Source organism: Xenopus laevis, chromosome 2L, assembly GCF_017654675.1.
Source record: "Xenopus laevis strain J_2021 chromosome 2L, Xenopus_laevis_v10.1, whole genome shotgun sequence".
Lineage (NCBI taxonomy): Eukaryota > Metazoa > Chordata > Amphibia > Anura > Pipidae > Xenopus > Xenopus laevis.
In genome coordinates, this window is record NC_054373.1 from 165,975,196 (window position 1) to 165,995,077 (window position 19,882).

A 19,882-nucleotide genomic window follows, 5' to 3' on the forward strand; every position below is an offset into this window, starting at 1 on the left:
TAAATGCACATTCAGAAGAATTTTTTAAAAAACACCCCTTAATCATTGCAGTTCATGCATGGTACAAGATCGCCATTCAGTATTTTCGCCAGTTACTTATAGCCCAATGTTCACAAATCTTCAAGTTCTCAAATCTTCTCAAGTCCAAGCTGCAAACGGTCTCACATTTCATTGGTTTCGTTCCAAAATGAGTCTGAGGTGCTGTTATCTACACAGTCACGGCTGGGTACATCATTTGTTCGGGGTTGCTGTGTGGGTACGGTGACTGCATCTGCCTGTATCCCCCTTGCAGACCGTCTATAAATTGGGGCACTGGAGTCATGGGGACAGAGTCATGTGGCACAGCATAACCTACAAACTGAGGGTGAAGATACTGTCCTTGGTGTTGAACAAGCTGTGTGGCCTGTTGACAGTTCAACACTGAAAAGTTGGTAGGCATGTTTACGTAGACGTTATTCATTGCCCCTTCTGGCAAACAACAGTTGGTTTGGGATCGAGTTGGAGGTGGTCTTGCTCCAGAATTGGCACTAGAACTAGAACTGGCCGCCGTGCTGGACTGACGAGAGGAAGAACCACGGGATGTGCTAGCACTTGAGATCATAGGGATGGTCTCCATCAGCCGGTTACTTCCAGGAGCTCGGCTCTGCTGGGGCTCCTGTTTTGGCCGTAGACATCTGCAACAGCAAATTGCCACCAGAGAACCCACGATAATGAAGGCCACAAAAACAGAGCCCACGATTAAAAATGGCACGTAGATAGGAACTGTAAAACAAAAAGAGAGAACAGATTCAGGGGAGCATAAACATGGATCCAGCATTGAACACAGGTACATACTTTCTATTGGGCGGAAACATTTGTAACCAATGGAAAATAATCCTTTCTTCACCAGGGGTTAGATAATAATGTCCCTTGTACTTCATTATTATTATTATTCTTTATTTCTAAAGCACCAACCTATTTTTATTTCCAAGGGGCCTCCATTTATGCTAGAGGCCCAAGGCATATAGAGGACTTACTCTAGTTAGTATCGGCTTTCGCTTGATGCCCAAGGCAAATGTTATTTGGTAAGTCATATACAGAGTAGAATGCAAGCTCCTATGCAAATGTTCTAGAGAATCCTTAGCCCAGAGTCACATGGCAAAGGCCAGTACCTCGACTTAATGCACAGAAGGGAGCAACCAGGTGTTTGCCTCTTAGTAAAAACTCAAAATATTTTCTTTCCAATAGCACGGCTTTATAAAATTTAGGGTAACACATAAAATATAAGGGACTGCCTATCAGGATATTTAATCATTTGTGGGGGTCAGTGCAAATCTGAAAAGTTGTCAAGAGATCAGAAGAAGTCCGAGAATATGGGTTTCTCTCTATTCCACAGATGTCCAGAAGTCGGGCAGATATCAAGCAGCTTTGAAAATGCCATCAGCTGATCAAGGTGCAGAGGTGGTCCTCTCCCGAACTGTATCACTAAGCTCCCAGTATCATCCAATCATTGGCCCAGGGGCTAAAAGTTTGGATCACCCTGACTGAGCCACCAATATGCTAAACCCAACCTGAATGATTGTTTGCCACGGGGGATCCGATAGGGTATGCCCAGCTCAAATGAAACAACTTGGTACCCACAGATTTTACTTTCCCATTCTCAAGTGTGCTGGTAATTTTAGTTTCTGCTACCCTGGACTGGTGCTCCTCTTCTCCAATAAGCACATCAGCCTGGGAATACTTCTAGCAGAGCATTGTACCACCATCTACTTCTGATCTTCAAGGTGTCCATCTGGCCAGGGCAAGCACATGTGCAGTACAGAACTTATTCCGAGACTTCTGTACTGCCCACACGCCCTCCAAGAATTGGCACAGGGGGCACAGATGAGAACATAAGCAAACAATGCCCTGAGTTAGGAGCAGGAAAATTACTAAAATCAATAGGGGATGCCTAATAATAGCCCCTCTCATTTTCTTTTAAGGGCTGTCCAGCCTGAGGATGTTTCTTGTAGCTGAAATACAACTTTTACCAAATGAAGGCGGCCATACACTGGGTGATACTCTTTGGTACCCAACCAGTTGGCCATGGGCTGACTAGTCACATGTCATCTGAGGAGCCCAAACTTTTTACTTGTGCCAATAGCCTGCTAATGTGAAAGTCTGCTGATGTACCATGCTCCCAACAACATGGGACATTTCTAGACAAGTCAATGAAACATCGGATATCCATAGCAGGAAAATATCAAAGGGGAAACTGTCCACCCAACGTACACTGGAGATCTAGTTCTAGTTCAGCAACAGCCACTTCCACAATGACAGGCAAGCCTCCAAGCACATGATCTATTCTGCTTCGCCAGACACTTTCTCATTCAAATACCCCAAGTCTTTGGGAGAAGGTTCAGACTAAAAAAAAAATTCCAAACCCTTGTGTACATTACAAATGGCTTACATATGTGCAGAACCATTCGAAATTGGCCCGAATGTTTGTAAATCATTTTCCCACCGCTCCTAAAATATCCCTGCTCCCTGCACGAGATTATATGCTTTTAATCAATCAAATAAATAAAAAACAAAAATCAGGAAATATATGAACTTTCTAACATCAAAAGCTGAGGCCCCCACTGATGAGAAATGGCAATGTTTTTAAACCAGCCAAGCAGCCGTGCAGAATGCTTCTATTCCCCCCTTAATTGACTCAGCTCCAATTGCAAAGCCTGAAATAAAAGCATCCTGCGAAAACAGAGGCACCAATTATGTGCCAGGATCCCAGGCATTAGGCAGGTGGGATCATTTCACTGATTGAAACAATTTTTTCATTAGTCCACCCAGGCTGCTCCTGACACAGGAAAAAGGGAACGAATCGAATAACAGGAAAGGAATCTTAATGATAACGAGAATGTTTCCACTAAGGGCGAAATGCGTTAGGGGCAGCTATCCTGCTAAACAGTTTCCCTTAAAGGGGCACACGGGACGGAGAATTTACTAAATGGTCCTCGGAGGAATAGGTGTAAAGAAGGCAAAGAGCTAATGATCATCATTAGGTGGATACGATACGAGCATGTAAAAGTCATTTTAACCCCTACCTTCTACATGGCCAAAAAAGTACAGGCTGCAGCATGCAACTCGTTTTATTCTAATTAACCCTATTGGATGTCTGATTATATTGAGGTTAGGTAGCGCTTTTCCACACGTATCATCTACATGCCTTAAAACTGGGACAGTATAGGTCAAACCTCAATCCACTCGGTTACAAACAGATGTCCCAGATGCACATCAAACTCTGTGGGTGGTTTGCCTTAAAGGGGAACTCCGGCTTCCAAACCACAATTTGATAAAGAGGCCCACATAACACAGAAATCCTTAATATACCCATCATAGTTACCTGTTTCTTCAAAAAGTATGAATAAATACAGGCCCAGATTTGTGGCAAGGCCACAAAGGCCCGGGCCTATGGCGGCACATTTGTAGGGGCGGCATGCCGCCCAGCCACTTCTATAATTCCTGGTTCCTACAGGAAACCCTAAGCGCAGTTTCCTGTTTAGTGTCTGATCGGTGAATTTGTGTGAGGAATGCTGGATCTTATAGTTTCTCTACAGCTTAGAACTTTGACAGGCTCTGGGGTAAAGAAATTTGTGGATTACGATTCCAACAAGACTTTGCCAAGCCCCACCTGTATGTGTATATGATAGGGAGGAATGAGAATTGGGGAGGAGCCATGGGTTGGAACTGAGAAAGTTGGAGAGAGGAGAAAGTTGGAAGGAATTAGGTGAGAGTCTAAAAAGATTTGAGCTGGGGGTAAGGACGCACGTTGGTGGCACGCGCACACACGACGGTAGCACGTGCGCACGCGTCAGTAGCATGTGCACACAACGGGGTTAGGGGGCACAGGAGGCGCCCGGCCTAGGGGCGCATGATTTTGAAATCTGGCGCTGAATAAATGCCATTTTCTATGCTGAAATCCAGCTGTTTAACAGTTCTTCTGTCTGCATCATTTGAAATCCTGAAAGGGAAGGAGGGACTAAACACTGATGTTACAAATTGTAACAACTTCTCCACAGCTTACAGACAGCATGCAGGAACTACATAACCCACAATGCATTGCACTGTGATGTTCCATTCCTTATTGAAATCACGTGTGCAGGGAATTGTGGGGTTTGGAGGATGCAGGCTGAGGACAGATGGCTGCTGATACAAACTAAAGGTGGCCATAGATGCAAAGATCCGCTCGTTTGGCGATGTTGCCAAACGATCTTTCCCCGATATGCCATTAACAGGCATGGCTATATCGGGGGTAATCTGATTGTTCGGCCGTATGGCCGAACGATCAGATTACGATGTGTCTTGAGCTCCGGCGGGATCGGTCGGGTCAAAATCAAACCTGACCGATCGACCAAACGACCGATCTCCGCCGGGCGAAAGATGTCGGCACACGCCACACACAATCCGAAAATCGTACGAATCCTCGATTCGTACGATCCGATCTGTGTGTCTATGGCCACCTTAACAGTAGTCAGCCAGCTCAGCAAAGTAGTCAGACAGATCAGCAGGAGAGCAGGGGGCTAGGCTTAGGGAACTGTAAGAAACCATTACAAATCATGAAAAGTCTGCATATTTTTTAATGCAAAGTTGCTTGAAATTATGTTTACTTTTTTTTACTATATAAAATGTGTAATTCTAAGCAACTTTTCAACTGGCCTTGAATTACTTCAAAAACTATATATAAACTTCATGTCTGACTCTGTGCAGCTTACAAATGGTGGTCACTGACCCCATCTAAAAACAAATGCTCTGTAAGGCGACACATTTATTGTTATTTCTACTGTTTATTAGTATTACTCATCTTTCGATTTATGCCTTCTCCTAATCATTTTCCAGGTTCTCATTCAAATCAATGCGTGTTTACTAGGGTAATTTGGACCCTAGCAACCAGATTGCCCAAATTGCAAACTGGAGAGCTCGTGAATAAAAAGCTAAATAACTAAAAAAAAACATAAATAATAAAAAATGAAAACAAAGTGCAAATTGTCTCAGAATATCCCTGTCTACATCACACTAAAAGTTAACTCAAAGGTGAACAACCCCTTTAAGGGTCAACAAATCTGAACTTTCCAAATAAAGGCAGTGAGTAAAAACTTCTTCCACAGATGATTGCTTTCAGTGAACAATTTGCAGCAGGTGAAAAAACGAATCAGTGATTGGTTGCTATGGGTTACTTCCCAGGTGCAAATTTGCCCAGTGTTTATAAATTGGCCTTAGGGCGTTGTGGTTGCCACTGCAGATCTAATGCACCTGTTTCTCGCACTGCTGTTCTCCTGTCCCGACTCCTGATACTAATGAATGAATTTTGCCCTGTTGGATGCGCATGAAGCAGTGAGACTGCAGCAGCCATACATCCACCGTGAGCATGCTATAGGGTGCTTTGCAGTTCATTCATTAGCATCAGGAGCACTGACCAGGCCGGGATTTGTGGCGAGGCCACAAAGGCCCGGACCTAGGGTGGCAAAATTTCAGGGGTGACATGCTGTCCAACCTCATTCTACATAAAGTAATGGGTATAAACTGAACAATAAGCGAATAGGAGATTTTTGAGTGAATTGTAGTCCCTTACTCTGTGATTGGTGGAAATATCGGAGTTTCCCAATGTTTTGTGAAATATTGTTGAGTTTTTATCCCTAATAAACACATCATGTACATGACTGAGAACTAGGTCACGAGTCATATCCCTAGAATACGCATTTTCCCTTTTTGACTATGAGGGATTGTAGTAGTTATTTAATCCATCCAGATTTTTAAAATGGGTTTGAAATGTGTAAGAGGCGATAAAGTATGGATATAATATAAACAGTTGGATAAAGAGCCCTGGTAATATGTATGAAATGATTGTGCGGGTATTTAAGGGATAGGACTGGTAATAGCCACACCTTCTCTGATGAAGCGCCCGATATCGCAAAACGCGTCAGTTGGGAGTGGCCGACATGAGGTATGCAGACAGGGGGAGACACTGCGTTGTGGTGTGATATGGGGAAGGTTTTCATGTGAAATGATTAAATTCTATTTACATTGTTATTGGTGATTTTGCACAAATAAATGTTTGAAGTGAGATATTGTGAATTAAATTTTTAATACATGAAATTGGATATGGTATTGGATATGTACACAGTGCTCTCTACTAGATAGCATATACCCCAATATATGCTATATTTCACATTCTAGGGAGAACTGTAGCTCCCCTGCAATCTGGCCCATGTGCGCACATTCGCGGGGAGGGGGGGAATCGGCGCGCAGGAAAGCAGGCGGGCACTAGGACCTAGGGGAAATCTGGGCCTGCCACTGGCAGGGGCATTTTGATGGCATTTTATGGTGGAGAGCAGCGGCACTCTCAATGCTCCATGTGCCATTAGTTTAAGGCTGACAAACGTAGAACTCCTTCATTGGATCAAACCAAGGTGTCAATTCATAGGGCAATCTTACGGGACCAACTTGCCTGCTCCTAATCCCCTTGATTCACTTGTAAGGATTTATTCATTATTTCCAGCAAATCAAACTTTGTGATTTTAATGATTTTATGTGCGTCACGAGTCATCCCAGCCAATCATATCCAAGCAAATACACTTATTACTGCAACCATGTGCAATGCCAAGCAGTTCTTGCATGCAGCTTATCACACTGTTACATAGCGACTGAAGTTACAAAAATACAGTCAGCAATATTCTCAAATAATTCATCAAGTTGAGCCAGAAGAAGAATTCAAACCAAATCCATCTCAGATTTGCCACATTATTGGAATCAATTCCTCCTGGATTTTAAAAAGTGAAGTTAGAGATCGCCACAGTCCTCTAAAGTGAAATTCTGCCTCTCTCCATTCATTTCTATGCGATTTTTTTTTATCTATGGGAGTATTTATCAATGAGTTAAAGTGAAAGTTCATCCTTTGATAAATATGCCTTTCAAAATCCCATAGAAATGAATGGAGAGTGGCGGAATTTCACTCTAGAGGACTGTGGTGATCTCTAACTTCACTCTTTGATAAATATACCCCATTACTATACTATGAGTTGAATTGCCAGCAGTCTGGTATTTTCTCACTTGTTACAAAGCCATGTAACCTTTTTTTTTTTATAAATATGTATCTAATTTATCTGCTGGTGCAACTGCTGGGAGAGAACTCCACAACTTTACAGCTCCTTAAGGGTTAACATCAAAATGAACTTTTAGCACGATGCAAAGAGTGATATTCTGACACAATTTGCAATTGGTTTTCATTTTATTATTATTTGTGGTTTTTGAGTTATTTAGCTTTTTATTCAGCAGCTCTCCAGTTTGCAATTTCAGTAATCTGGATGATAGGGTCCACATTACCCTAGCAACCATGCATGGATATGAATAAGAGACTGGAATATGAATAGGAAAGGGACTGAATAGAAAGATGAGTTATACAAAGTAGCAATAATAATACATTTGTTGCCTTACAGAGCATTTGTTTTTGATGGGGTCAGTGACATTTGAAAGCTGGAAAAAGTCAGAAGAAAAATGCAAACAATTAAAAAAAAAACTGTAAAAAATAAATCATGACGACCAATTGAAAAGATGCTTCGAAATCACATACTACAAGTTATTTTAAAGGTGAACCAACCCTTCAACCACTGGGGTTAAATTCTGTGGGAAACTGGTTCCCATTAAATATGAGGGAAGCCCTACATGAACCCTCCAACTGTTGTAAAGTTACAACTGCCAGTATTGACTGACAGCCAGAGGCTAGGCAGCAGTTTGCCCGGTATAGGGCACGTACATTTGTGTAGAGCAGCTGTCAGGCACATTACTATTACTTGGCCAATTCTGTCTCAGGACACTCCCTAACCCCCTATTACAATCATGCGCTGCGGGGGCTTTTCAGTTTTAATTATTTATAGAAGCCAAGGAATAACACTGAAATCATCACTGTCTACATTCCAGAGTGTGTTCCACTGTAGCCTTTACAAAGGAAAAAAATACATCCGAAAACAATGTTTGGACATTGGCCGGCCAGCAGCATTAGGCTCCAGATGGCAAATAATGTTCGGCTATTATTAAACCATTATGGTGAGGACTCTTCCTCCGCGTATATCCACCGCACGCTCAGCTGCTCTTTAGCGCTTTCATTCTCGGGCTCCAACAGAAGAACAAACCGTGGCAGCTGCTCAGAGCCCACATTTAGACAGGGCACCCTCCTGGGACACCTGTGCTGGAACATATTTTGGAGCCTATCACTTTGGTGCAATTCCATAGTCACATCAGTGCTGTAAAGTCTATCTAACAAGCTGGCCAGGCTCCTTTTCTGTCAAACACTGTAGGTGGGCAGCTAGAGGAATTGCTTTCACCTTATGTTGCAGACCAATCATAAATATAGGTACAGGTATGGGACCTGTTATCCAGAATGCTTGGGACCTGGGGGCTTCCGGATAAAGGATCTTTCCCTAATTTGGGTCTTCATACCTTTAGTCTACTAGACAATCCTGTAAAAATGAAATAAACCCAATAGGCTGGTTTTGCCTCCAATAAGGATCATTTATATCTTAGTTGGGATCAAGTAAAATGTACTGTTCTACTATTACAGAGAAAAAGGATATCACTATTTAAATTTGAATTATTTTGAATTATTTGAATTATATATATAATTTTGATTATTTGAATAAAATGGGAGCTTTTAAGTAATTCGGAGCTTTTTGGTTAACGGGTTTCCAGATAACGGATCCTATACCTGTATTTCCTTTCAATTTACCCATTCCCCTTCTCCCATCAGGGAATGTAACCCATAAATGCAGCCTGGAACACTGATGTCAAGGGTTGGTCTTGGACCCATTTCTAAATGAGACTGTAAAGAATGGTCATGGAACTATATAATTGGTACAATCAAGCCTCTCCCTGTTTTTTTTTTTTAAATTTAGAATCCTGCTGAAAAAGGCAGAATCCTGGTCAAATCCTGGATTCGGTGCATCCGTAGTCAGAAAGGACAATCTGTGACCCACCTGCTCATGCTAAACTGCAGCTCTTATACAAACCAGGCTAGGGGTTATACTTAATGTATATAGCACTGGCATATCTTTACAGAGATTACACATCCTTCACACCAGTCCAGTAGCGATCCTAGAGGGAGGCGGGCCCTGGTGTGTGATGCGCAGCCGGGCCCCGCCCCCTCCGTACGGCCGCATTTGTTAGTGGCACACGGACTCCCGGGGGGCCCCGAGGGGATGCGGGCCCTTGCCTGCTCGCACCCCCTGCTCCCCCGGTAGTTCCGCCACTGCACCAGTCCCTGCCTCAGTGGATCTTACAATCTAAACTCAGATTCACACTATGGTCAATTTTATCAGGAGCCAGTATGTTTGCCTGTATGTTTTTGGAGTGCGGAAGGAAACTGGAATACCTGGAGGAAACTGGCACAGCTGAAAAGCATCCGTGAGCACCTCCTGTGGCTTCTCGTTGGTTTGATTGGGATATATGCAAAAGAGAAGATTTGTGATTGCTATTGGCCCAAAAATGCTGTGGTTGTACTACAACTCTCTGCAACCTCTGGTAGCCTCAGGCTGGTAGGGCTGCAAGTTGGAAATCCTTGATTCAACCATTTATCACCAAGATAACTCCCAGGTGCTGGATGCCCAGGGCACTTTTCCTCTCTGCCATATTTTGGGTTTGTTTCCCAGTGATCCAGATTTTACTAGACTTTCTACATCTCTGTCCTGTGACTCTATTCAGTGTCAGACTGTTGTACCAGGGGCTATCCAGGGAACATCAAGACATGGACCCACTCTAAGAACTATTTTACCTCCTGACCCTGATTCTTTTTGTTCTTCCCTACTCCCCTTCATGTTTGTCTTTTTCCCATTCTGAAATTCTGTTTTCCCCTTTACATCTCCTTTAGTCTCTTGTACAGGAAATGATGGGGCCAAGGTAGAGGCACAGAAAGGATTAAGTGAGCCCACCTAACCACTCCAGCACTGACTCCACTGTATTAGGGCTCTTACTGACGAGCGGTTGAAGCTGTGCTCCCCAGCGTTCTGTTTTTCTGCGTTCAGCCACAGGGGAGCGCAGGAATAGATGCATTAAGCTTTTTTCAATGGGGCTGTACTCACACAGGCGCGTGTAGGCGCTGAACACAGGTTGAGACGCGCCTCTGTGAGTACAGCCCCATTGAAAAAAGCTTAATGCGTCTATTCCTGCGCTCCCCTGCGGCTGAATGCAGAAAAATGGAGCGCAGGGGAGCTCAGCTACAACCGCTCGTCAGTAAGAGCCCTTTAGCACTGAGTGCAAGTTCTAGGGGCTCATTAATTAACTGCCTCAGTGCAGTAACCCATAGCAACCAGAGATTTTCTTTAAATATTCTACTGGTAACAGACTGATCAAAGCAAAGTGCTATGAGTAGATTTTTGTCGCAGAACAAAAATATCCAGTGCCCCAAAAACTACGTTAATCCCATGATAAACTCATAAATGATAGGGATACACAATATGCATGGTGTTTGGCTAATGATTACATTCGATTTTTAGCATTTTGGCTGCTGCATGATTCTTTGTCTAAAATTTCCCCTAATTATCAGTACTGATTCTCTCTACTAGCAGTGAGTATTTTAGGGAACATTTACCACATATACCACATTTACCACAGGTAGAGGTTCCTTGGCATCTGTATCAAACGCAGAGCATATTCCAAATTTGCTTTTGTGTGTGTTACGCTGCCCTTACACTTATTCTGCTATTTATTCTGGTGTTTTGGGCACTGGAGGCCATTGTTTCATAAAATCATTGTTGCACCTCGCCAGAACTAATATGGCTGCTCCCACACACACGCAAATAAACTGGACAGGATAACCTGCGACCCATAGGTTGTACTGAACTTTTCTAGGTAATAAAAAAAAAAGAGCGCAAGCCCTGCTTCTAAACAGGATCAATGGTACCACTGAGAGAATCCGCTTTCTGCTCCTAGGTCAGTATTTCGGGAACGTTTCCAGGGAATGCTCTATGGAATAAGAGCAAGTTGAATCATTCCTGCGTGAAATGCTGAGCTGGCTGCCTGCTAAAAGGTTCCATTCGCACTTATTTGTACGAGCACGTTGCAACAATTAGACCTCCTAGCATACAGCGGATTTCAATTGTCTCTGACAAGCCATGAACAATTTCCCCCAGATGGCCATAAAACAGACAAATTATTTCACGAACTTGTACAAACGCACCGGTGAGCGGCACCACATGACCTTTCCAATCAAACCAAGTTCAACCTGGATTTTACATTTCCCTGTAATTTACACTCTATTCATTAAATCTGATTTTTTTCCCCCCAGGAATTTTACAGCAAAAATGTCCTGCTTTCTCCATTATTTCGTTCATTTTTTCATTTACAACGAGCAAAGGAAATGTTTGGCACCGATCTCACGCCTACAGGCATCCGTCCTTAGCAGTTTGTCATGGGTTGCTCGGCCTAAAACAATGTCAGGCACAGTGCAGAAGTTGCTCATACGCAAACGAAAAGAACGGAGTATATTGGGCCGATATCAGCCAGTTTGATGATTGGGTAAATTTGAAAACTACATCAGCTGATGCCCCATGTTGGCCACTTACTCTGATGAATAAGTAAAGGGGCACCATATCCCCTTCACTCCTTACGGTTCTGATTGATCAGAAACCAGAAGAATAGAAAGGGAGCCATATTGTGTGCCGAACCGACATGTTTGGCCTGCTGGTTGGATACTGAAGAGTATGGGAAACATATGGCCACCTAAAAGTCCCACGTTCAGCACTGTGATTGGATGAACAAATGGATTTCCCTGGTGGAAACAATATAACAAAAAAAATTATTGTATCTACTTTTGGAACAAGGGGGGTCCGTTTAGGGTATTCTGTTCTCCGTATTTTTCAGTGTGCCACCAAAAATTGCCCTTGCCCTTTCCCTCTATGATGAATGGGAAACAGGGGTGCTTCGCCAATGAGGCAAGTTGAGGCTATCGCCTCAGGCAGCAGCACCCCACTAGGTACCAGGGGCAGCAAAAATGCTGCTCCTGGTACTTTAAGAGCAAATTTCCGGGGGAGGGGGGGCAGCAGCAACTGCTGCTGCCTCAGGCGGCAGATGGGCCAGGATCGCCCCTGATGGGAAACACCGGAAACATTTGTGCATTATCTGGCTACAATCACCTGAAACGCACCAGTCATCATTCTTTCGAGCGTTTCCTAACCCAAATAATGGAAATTTTAGCAACACATGAGAAACATAAACATCCAAAATCGAATTCATGTGTCAGACGAATGCCAACATGCACTTTCAGCTTTGCCGAAACTGCCATTGTCTCTGGCCTGCTTATCTCCTTAAAGGAGAACTAAGCTTAACTAAAAAAGTAGCTAGAAATGTTGTACATGATGTTTTGTGCTTCTGTACCAGCCCAAGGCAACCACAGCCCTTTAGCAGTAAAGATCTGTGTCTCCAAAGATGCCCCAGTAGCTCCTCATCTTCTTTTCTGCTGATTCACTGCACATGCTCTGTGCTGCTGTCACTTACTGAGCTTAGGGACCCACTCACAATATACAGTACACATAGAATAGAAATGTCACAATATAAGGCTGATTAGTCATTAATACAGATAATTACTACATGGCAGCACAGAAACCAGTGCAATTAGCATCAGAATGTAATAATCAGCCCTGTAGCATCAGCTTATATCACAGGCCAACCTCATTTTCTGCTGGATAATTAGTGACGACCCCTAAGCTTAGCTTCTCAACAGCTGCTCAGAGCCCACTGAGCATGTGAGTGTCACAGACACTTTCCAAGATGGCGACCCCCTGTGACAAGTTTGAAGTCCTGGATCATTGCTGCTATTGACAAGCTGAAACTTTAGGCTGGTGCAATAAGATCAATATATAAAATATGGCATTCCTAGCCACATTTTTTTGTAGGGGTTAGTTCTCCTTTAAAGCATGGGAGCACGGGGACAACAATTATTATTATTATTATTAGTTCCCCTGCTGTAACACTTTTCACTCAATTGACACAATGTTTATCCAGTCCCCTATAGAAACGGTGCGTCATGATTCCATGGTATAACGTTACACCTCCTTCATGTTATTCCCCTACAAGGAAGTATGTGCGTTACATAATGTCAGTTACCCTTTGAACTCATTTAGGTGAGCTTTTATATTCTCTAAGGAAAGAGAGAAGCAAGACAGTTTAGCTAAAGCATTGCCCCGGGTGCCGCCATCTCTTTTATCCTGGGAACCCGTTGTAAGTGAATACGGATTGCTGAACTATTCTTAAGTTTCCAAAACAGCAAAAAGGCACCGCAGGCCAATACCTTGCCTTTGTGATATTCACTTTAATGTATTTACAGGGCCGGGATTGTGTGTTTTTGAGTTCCTTTAAAGTTTAAATATTTGTAATAGGCTTATGGTGAAGTGATCCAAAGATCTCTTATCTGGAAATCCCCAGGTCCCAAAGATCCCATATCTGTACAAGCTCACACAATATAAGCCACTTTATTTATAGTTGTACAATAATCAGGCATCTGCCATGCTATAGAAAAATACAGCAGCTCTGCCCCATAATGCCTACCTAGTCATTAGCCCTGGCAACCCTAGGGACTGCTGCAGCTCTGCTGCCTGGTATCCTTAAAGGGGTTTTTCCCCTTTAAATTAACTTTTAGTATGATGTAGAGGGCGATATTCTGAGACAATTTGCAACTGGTTTTAATTTTTTCATTATATGTGGTTTTTCAATTACTGTATTTACTTTTTATTCAGCAGCTCTCCAGTTTGCCATTTCAGCAACCTGGTTGCTAGGGTCCAAATTACCCTAGCAACCATGCCTTTATTTGAATAACTGACTGGAATATGAATAGGAGAGGCCAGAATTGAAAGATGAGTAATAAAAAGTAGCAATAACAATACATTTGTAACCTTATAGAGTATTTGTTTTTAGATGGGGTCAGTGACCCCCATTTGAAAGCTGGTAAGTGTCAGAAGAAGAAGGCAACTAATTAAATAAGTATTGAAAATAAATAATGAAGACCAATAGAAAAGTTGCTTAGAACTGGCCAGTCTATAACATACTAAAAGTTAAACTTAAAGGAGAACCACTCCTTTATCTTAAAGGACCAGTAACATCAAAAAAAAATGTTAAAAAAAAATTCATTAGTATACATCGAAAAAAAATAATATACTTTAAAATCGCAAAGACTTTATTAAGAAATAAATTACCGAAACTCTGCTTGCGCTCTTCTTCAGAAAGCGATCAGGCGATCCATCGTGCGGTGCTCGATTTCTCCTCCCTGCCTTCCTTATAGGAGATAGCCAGGGAGGAGAAATCGAGCACCACACGATGGATCGTTGCCCTGTCGCCTTTTCTGAAGAGGAGCGGAAGCAGAGTTTCGGTATTTTTTTTCTTAATAAAAGCTTTGAGATTTTAAAGTTTAATTTGTCTTGGTGGGTTTTTTTTCTATGTATACTAACAATTTTTTTTTAATTTTTTTTTTTAATGTTACTGATCCTTTAAGGTAAATGAGGATTTAGAACCCTGTTTCTCAGGAAGTCTACAACTCCCAGCATCCTTCACCATATTATCAAAATCTAAAGCATGCTGCACACAATGCTTTGTAAACAGGGGTTTAGTGAAATGAGATTTTCTAAAAACTTTAGAAAAATTAAGTAATCTAAAGGCTATTAGACCAAGTGATTAGAGGATGAAAAAGTCTCCACAAAAAATGCATTTCATTTTTGGCTTTTTGGGTAACATAGTAAGTTAGGTTAAAAAAAGACACACGCCCATCAAGTTCAACCTTTTAAGTCTGTATATAACCTGCCTAACTGACAGTTGATCCAGAGGAAGGCGAAAAACCCCATTTGAAGCCTCTCCAATTTGCCTCAGAGGGGAAAAAAAATCTTTCCTGACTTCAAAATTACCGTATATACTCGCGTATAAGCCGAGATTTTCAGCACCCAAAATGTGCTTGAAAATCCTACCTCGGCTTATACGCGGGTCATACGTCCTCAGACCGAGCAGGGCTTTCCCGGGGCCGCTGTCACAGCGCTTGGTGCAGGTTCCGTATCCGGAGGAAGCGGCCGGGGGACTGGGCAGCTCGGGCCAGTGGTTGTGGTTGGGATCCTGCTCCATGTTCTCCTCATCTTCCTCCTGCATCGCCGCTCCGCCCTCTCACCGCTCTCGAAACGCACACATCCCGAGTCTGTCAGGCCCGACATCCGGCAGCCACACCGGAAACTGCGCGGGGCATGACGGGAAAGTCCGGGCGCTGCTGGGAAATGTAGTTTGAGGCCCGGATGAGATACTCCCAGGCCGACATGGCGCCACTTTCACTCGCTGCCTCTCTCTGTTCTTTTGTCTCTCCCTGAGCGGAAATGACGCGCGCTGCTGCTGGGAGATGTAGTTTTTATTGCGCAGTGACCGCAGAGCAGTCGTGCCATGGTGTTAACGGGCAGTGTGGACGTGCCAGAGCAGGACCATCAGCGGTAATTATTTTCCCAGGTAGGGGGGTCAGCTTCAGCCCATATAACTGTTGGGGTCTGGGGGCTGTAATGGGACTGCTCATCTATTTGCTGTGATGCCACTTTGTACAATTTCTACTCTGTTGGGCTCTGGGTTGCCTCGATGTGTCATGGCTGCATTCATTGCTTTGATAAGGGTTTCTGGCGCAGCTCTAATGGCCCCTGGTGCTTCTGGATATCTGTGGGTATCACTGATGGGCACTGGTCCAGTTTGGAGTTGTAGTTGGGCACAATATGAAGTCACTGTGCCACTCTGGCTTCTTTGCTGTGCCTGCCAATTTTTATGTAGAGGGACATAAACTTTTGGCTGTGGGGCAGGTGTCCTGCCTTTCATCCATGTTATAGCAGCCACGTTAGATGCAAAGTAATAGCTTTCTGCTCTTCTGTCTGTCAGAACAGCTACAGGGGACCATGTCAGAACAGATGTGTACCACCCTCTGCCCTCCCTTCCATTCTGGCTGCTAGGCTTATACGCGAGTCAATAAGTTTTTCTGGTTTTCATGGGTAAAATTAGGTACCTCGGCTTATACGCGGGTCGGCTTATACACGAGTATATACGGTACATGAAATGGGTATTTTTCCTAAAAACTTTGCTGGGAATATTATGGGTACTTTTAATTAGAGACGTAAGGCGCGGGATGTGCAGCCGGGCCCCGCCCCCCTCCGTACGGCCGGAAGCGGCAACAGAACAGAGTGGCGCGCGAGCTGCCGGGGGGCCCTGCTGCCGGTAGTTACGCCACTGCTTTTAATAAGAACTTTGCTGGGAATAGTGGATTTTTATTCTTTTACAGCGGTTGTTCACCTTTAAATTAACTTTTAGTATGATGTAGAGAGTGATGTTCTGAGACAATTTTCATTTTTTATTATTTATGTTTATTTAGCTTTTTATTCAGCAGCTTTCCAGTTTGCAATTTCAGCATCTGGCTGCTAGGGTCCAAATTCCCCTAGCAACCATGCATTGATTTGAATAAGAGGCTGGAATATAAATAGGAGAGGCCTGAATAGGAAGATGAGTAATGAAAAGTAGCAATAACAATACATGTATAGCCTTAGGCTAAGGCCACACTAGGCGATAGCGCGGCGATTTGACTCGCGGCGACTTTTCGCCGCGATTTTTAAGCCGCAATCGCTATGGAAACTTTTGCGCTGGCGTCTATGGGGAATCGCGAAAAATCGCCAGCGTAAAAACACACGCGGCGATCTTTTTTCTATTGTCGCTCGAAATCGCCTAGCGGGGCAATTTCGAGCGACAGTAGAGAAAAGATCGCCGCGTGTGTTTTTACGCTGGCGATTTTTCGCGATTCCCCATAGACGCCAGCGCAAAAGTTTCCACAGCGATTGCGGCTTAAAAGTCGCGGCGAAAAGTCGCCGCGAGTCAAATCGCCGCGCTATCGCCTAGTGTGGCCTTAGCCTTACAGAGTATTTGTTTATTAGATGGGGTCAGTGACCCCATTTTAAAGATGGAGGGATGCTGGGTAAAAACTTGATTGCGGCAATAAACAGGTACATGCGCATGCATGAGTGGTGGGTTGCATCTGGGACTGGCTGGGGCTGGTGGCCCAGAGGGGCATTGCGGCAGGGGTGCAAGCCCCCCAAGTCTGACCCTGGACGGAGGGAGTCAGAAGAAAAAAAGGCAATTAATTCATAAACTATAAAAATAAATAATGAAGACCAATTGTGTAAGTTGCTTAGGATTGACAACTGTATCACATACTAAACTTTAAGGTTACCCACCCCGTTAATACTCCCCTGAGCTGTGCTGGACATGTTGTTGATGCAGGCAGTCGTACAGCAGGCAGAAATGAATGTCACAACACTCACCCACCCCCAGCAGCTGCAGGGGTCACTTTATAATCTCTCAAGCACCTGCCTCTGTCGCTCCAACAAGCCCCAGACTAACATCTTGGGTTGCCACCTTTTGGTTTTTTCCTATAAATAACATTGGCATCAAGCAACAGTTTTACCGACCAGGCTGGTAAAATACCGGCCAGTTGGCAACCCTACTAACAGCCAGTGCTGGCCACACATGGGAACATCTGCACCAAATGGATTATTTAGTCAGTTTGGCCATTTTGGTGGAGGTCACATGACAACAGTCCAGTTTCTAAGCAACAGCCAAAAAACTGAAGGCTCCAGTGGGCCCTCCTGTGCTCCAGTTTAAAGGGGAACTATTTGTGAAAATGAAAATTTAATATAAGCTTCATCACACCGAAATAAGAAACTTTCTAAATACAATCAATTAAAAAAATCTGTAGTGTTTCTGAAATAATCAAGTTTATCTGCTCTCTCCGCATCTGCTTCTCTTCATTCAGGAGTTGGGTGTCAGATGAATGATCCAATATATCTTATAGGGGGCTCATTTTGCCTAGAAGATGAATTAGCGCTCATTCAAATAACTGATTCCAGTACAGGTATAGGACATGTTATCCAGAATGCTCGGGACTTGGGGTTTTCCAGTAATTTAGATCCTCATATCTTAAGTCTACTAGAAAATCATATAAACATTAAATAAACCCAATAGGCTGGTTTTACTTCCAATAAGGATTAATTATATCTTAGTTGGGATTAAGTACAAAACACTGTTTTATTATTACAGAGAAAAGGGTAAATTTAAAAAAAAATTAGATTATTTCAGGGTCTATGGGAGATGGCCTTTCTGTAATTCTGAGCTTTCTGGATAACATGTTTCCGGATAAAGCATCCCATACCTGTACAAACAAAATAACTGCCTTTTGCACAAATCCTGCATGTAGAGAGACATGATGTCTGGTGATTTTAACAGAGTGAGCTCTAATACATCTTCTAGGCAAAAGGAGCCCCCCTATAAGATATATTGGATCATTCATCTGACACCCAACTGCTGCATGAAGACAGAATGAAGAGAAACAGATGCTGAGAGAGGAATAGTGAAGATAAACTTGATTATTTCAGAAACAATGAAGAATTTTTTAATTGATTATATTTAGAAAGTTTCTTATTTTAGTGTGATGAAGTTCTTATTACATTTTCATTTTCGTAATAGTTTTTATGCTGCTCAAAGGAGCATAGGACTTCCCATGTGATAATCAAGGGCACTGATGTCCAATATGAATGTGCCCAGCCCTTGCTGAACTATAACTCCCACCATGCTGTAGCAGTGGTTGCTGGGGGTTAGTAAGAGTTGTAGTGCAGCCACAGAAGAGTACAAGTACAAGTTACTGTTACAGGACAAATGCTGGAGGTGCAGCAGTAAAGTGTGACCAGGCTACAGACTGCTATAGAAACAACATGTGAATAAAGTGGAGTTTATGACACTAAGTGATGCAGCTATTCCACAAGCAAAGCTGAGCAGGTTTAATTGTATGTTACTGCATCATGTGACTGGTGTGTCCCTGCAGGAGATGGACACTCGCCCCTGATATTAATAGACTGAAGCTGATACAGACATGGAAATTCCATCATCCCAACCGCCGGTGACAGATCCCATTTATTACCTGCTGTAGAATCGGGACTGTCCTTGTCCGGCCTGTTGTGATCGGGCGCCCCCTGCTGGCGGTCATTGTTACACACGCCCTGGTCGAGTCTGGCCTCGGCGCTGGAACAGCAGTAGCGCAGCTCGCACTTGCCGCAGCAGATGGTCGAATCGTCCCCATCAAAGCGCTCCGGGCACTGGAATCCGTCCCTCCAGACGGCCTGGGCATCCAGCCAACCGTGGCAGTATTCCCCGCTCCCCTGGGCAGCCGCCAGCACTGAGAGAAGGAAAGAAACTGCCGCCAACACTGCCAGGGGGGAGCCCTCCAACCACATGACTGGGGCAGCGCTAACTCCTCTCACGGGCAGCAAAAGTCAGATCCCTGTAGCTCAGGCGAGGTCTCCAGCTGATACTTATTCCCACTCTGCTGACTTCACTGGCAACAAAACTGCTGCTCTGTCACTTTAAATCCACTCACTCTCTTCAATGTGGATAGTCCGGGGTCGGCAGCTGATGCCAACTGAGCGGGGGATTAATCGCACTTCCACAGCAACTGGAGCACCTTCACTGTCAAACAGCAGGGGTCAATGTGCAGGGGGAGGGGTAATTCACAGGGGTCAGGGCAGAAATTGGAAGGGGTTAATGATCTGGGTCTGGGCACAGGGGAAGGGGTTAATGCTCAGGGAAGAACTGGGTCTGGCACAGGGGAAGGGGTTAATACTCAGGGAAGAACTGGGTCAGGCAAAGGGGTTAATGCTCAGGGATGAATTGGGTCAGGGAAAGGGGTTAATGCTCAGGGCAGGGAATTATTCTGACAAGACAAGGGAACAGGGGAGGGTAGAGGGGAGATGGCACAGAAGTTGGTGCAGAAGTTGGTACAGAAGTAGTCGCTGGGAATGAAGTGAAGGTGTAAGTGGGCTGAGTGGAAGGAGTAAAA

At 43.8% G+C, this 19,882-nt stretch overlaps 1 protein-coding gene across 1 annotated transcript; it reads right to left on the reverse strand.

Annotated features, from left to right (window-relative positions):
* Nucleotides 1-205: 205 nt before the first annotated feature.
* On the reverse strand, nucleotides 206-19,303 carry shisa2.L (shisa family member 2 L homeolog). Its single transcript, NM_001092976.1, has 2 exons — nucleotides 18,968-19,303; nucleotides 206-762 (listed from the first exon to the last, which is right to left on the reverse strand). The coding sequence occupies exons 1-2, from the start codon at nucleotides 19,278-19,280 to the stop codon at nucleotides 209-211; spliced, it is 867 nt and encodes a 288-aa protein (NP_001086445.1). The 5' UTR covers nucleotides 19,281-19,303; the 3' UTR covers nucleotides 206-208.
* Nucleotides 19,304-19,882: the final 579 nt, after the last annotated feature.

Bases quoted from the DNA above. Each gene is read 5' to 3' on its own strand.
- shisa2.L (NM_001092976.1), bottom strand. From the start codon at position 19,280: ATGTGGTTGGAGGGCTCCCCCCTGGCAGTGTTGGCGGCAGTTTCTTTC. The intron at 763-18,967 runs GTAATAAATGGG...TTTGTTTTACAG, and splicing joins CAGTCCCGATTCTACAGCAG to TTCCTATCTACGTGCCATTT.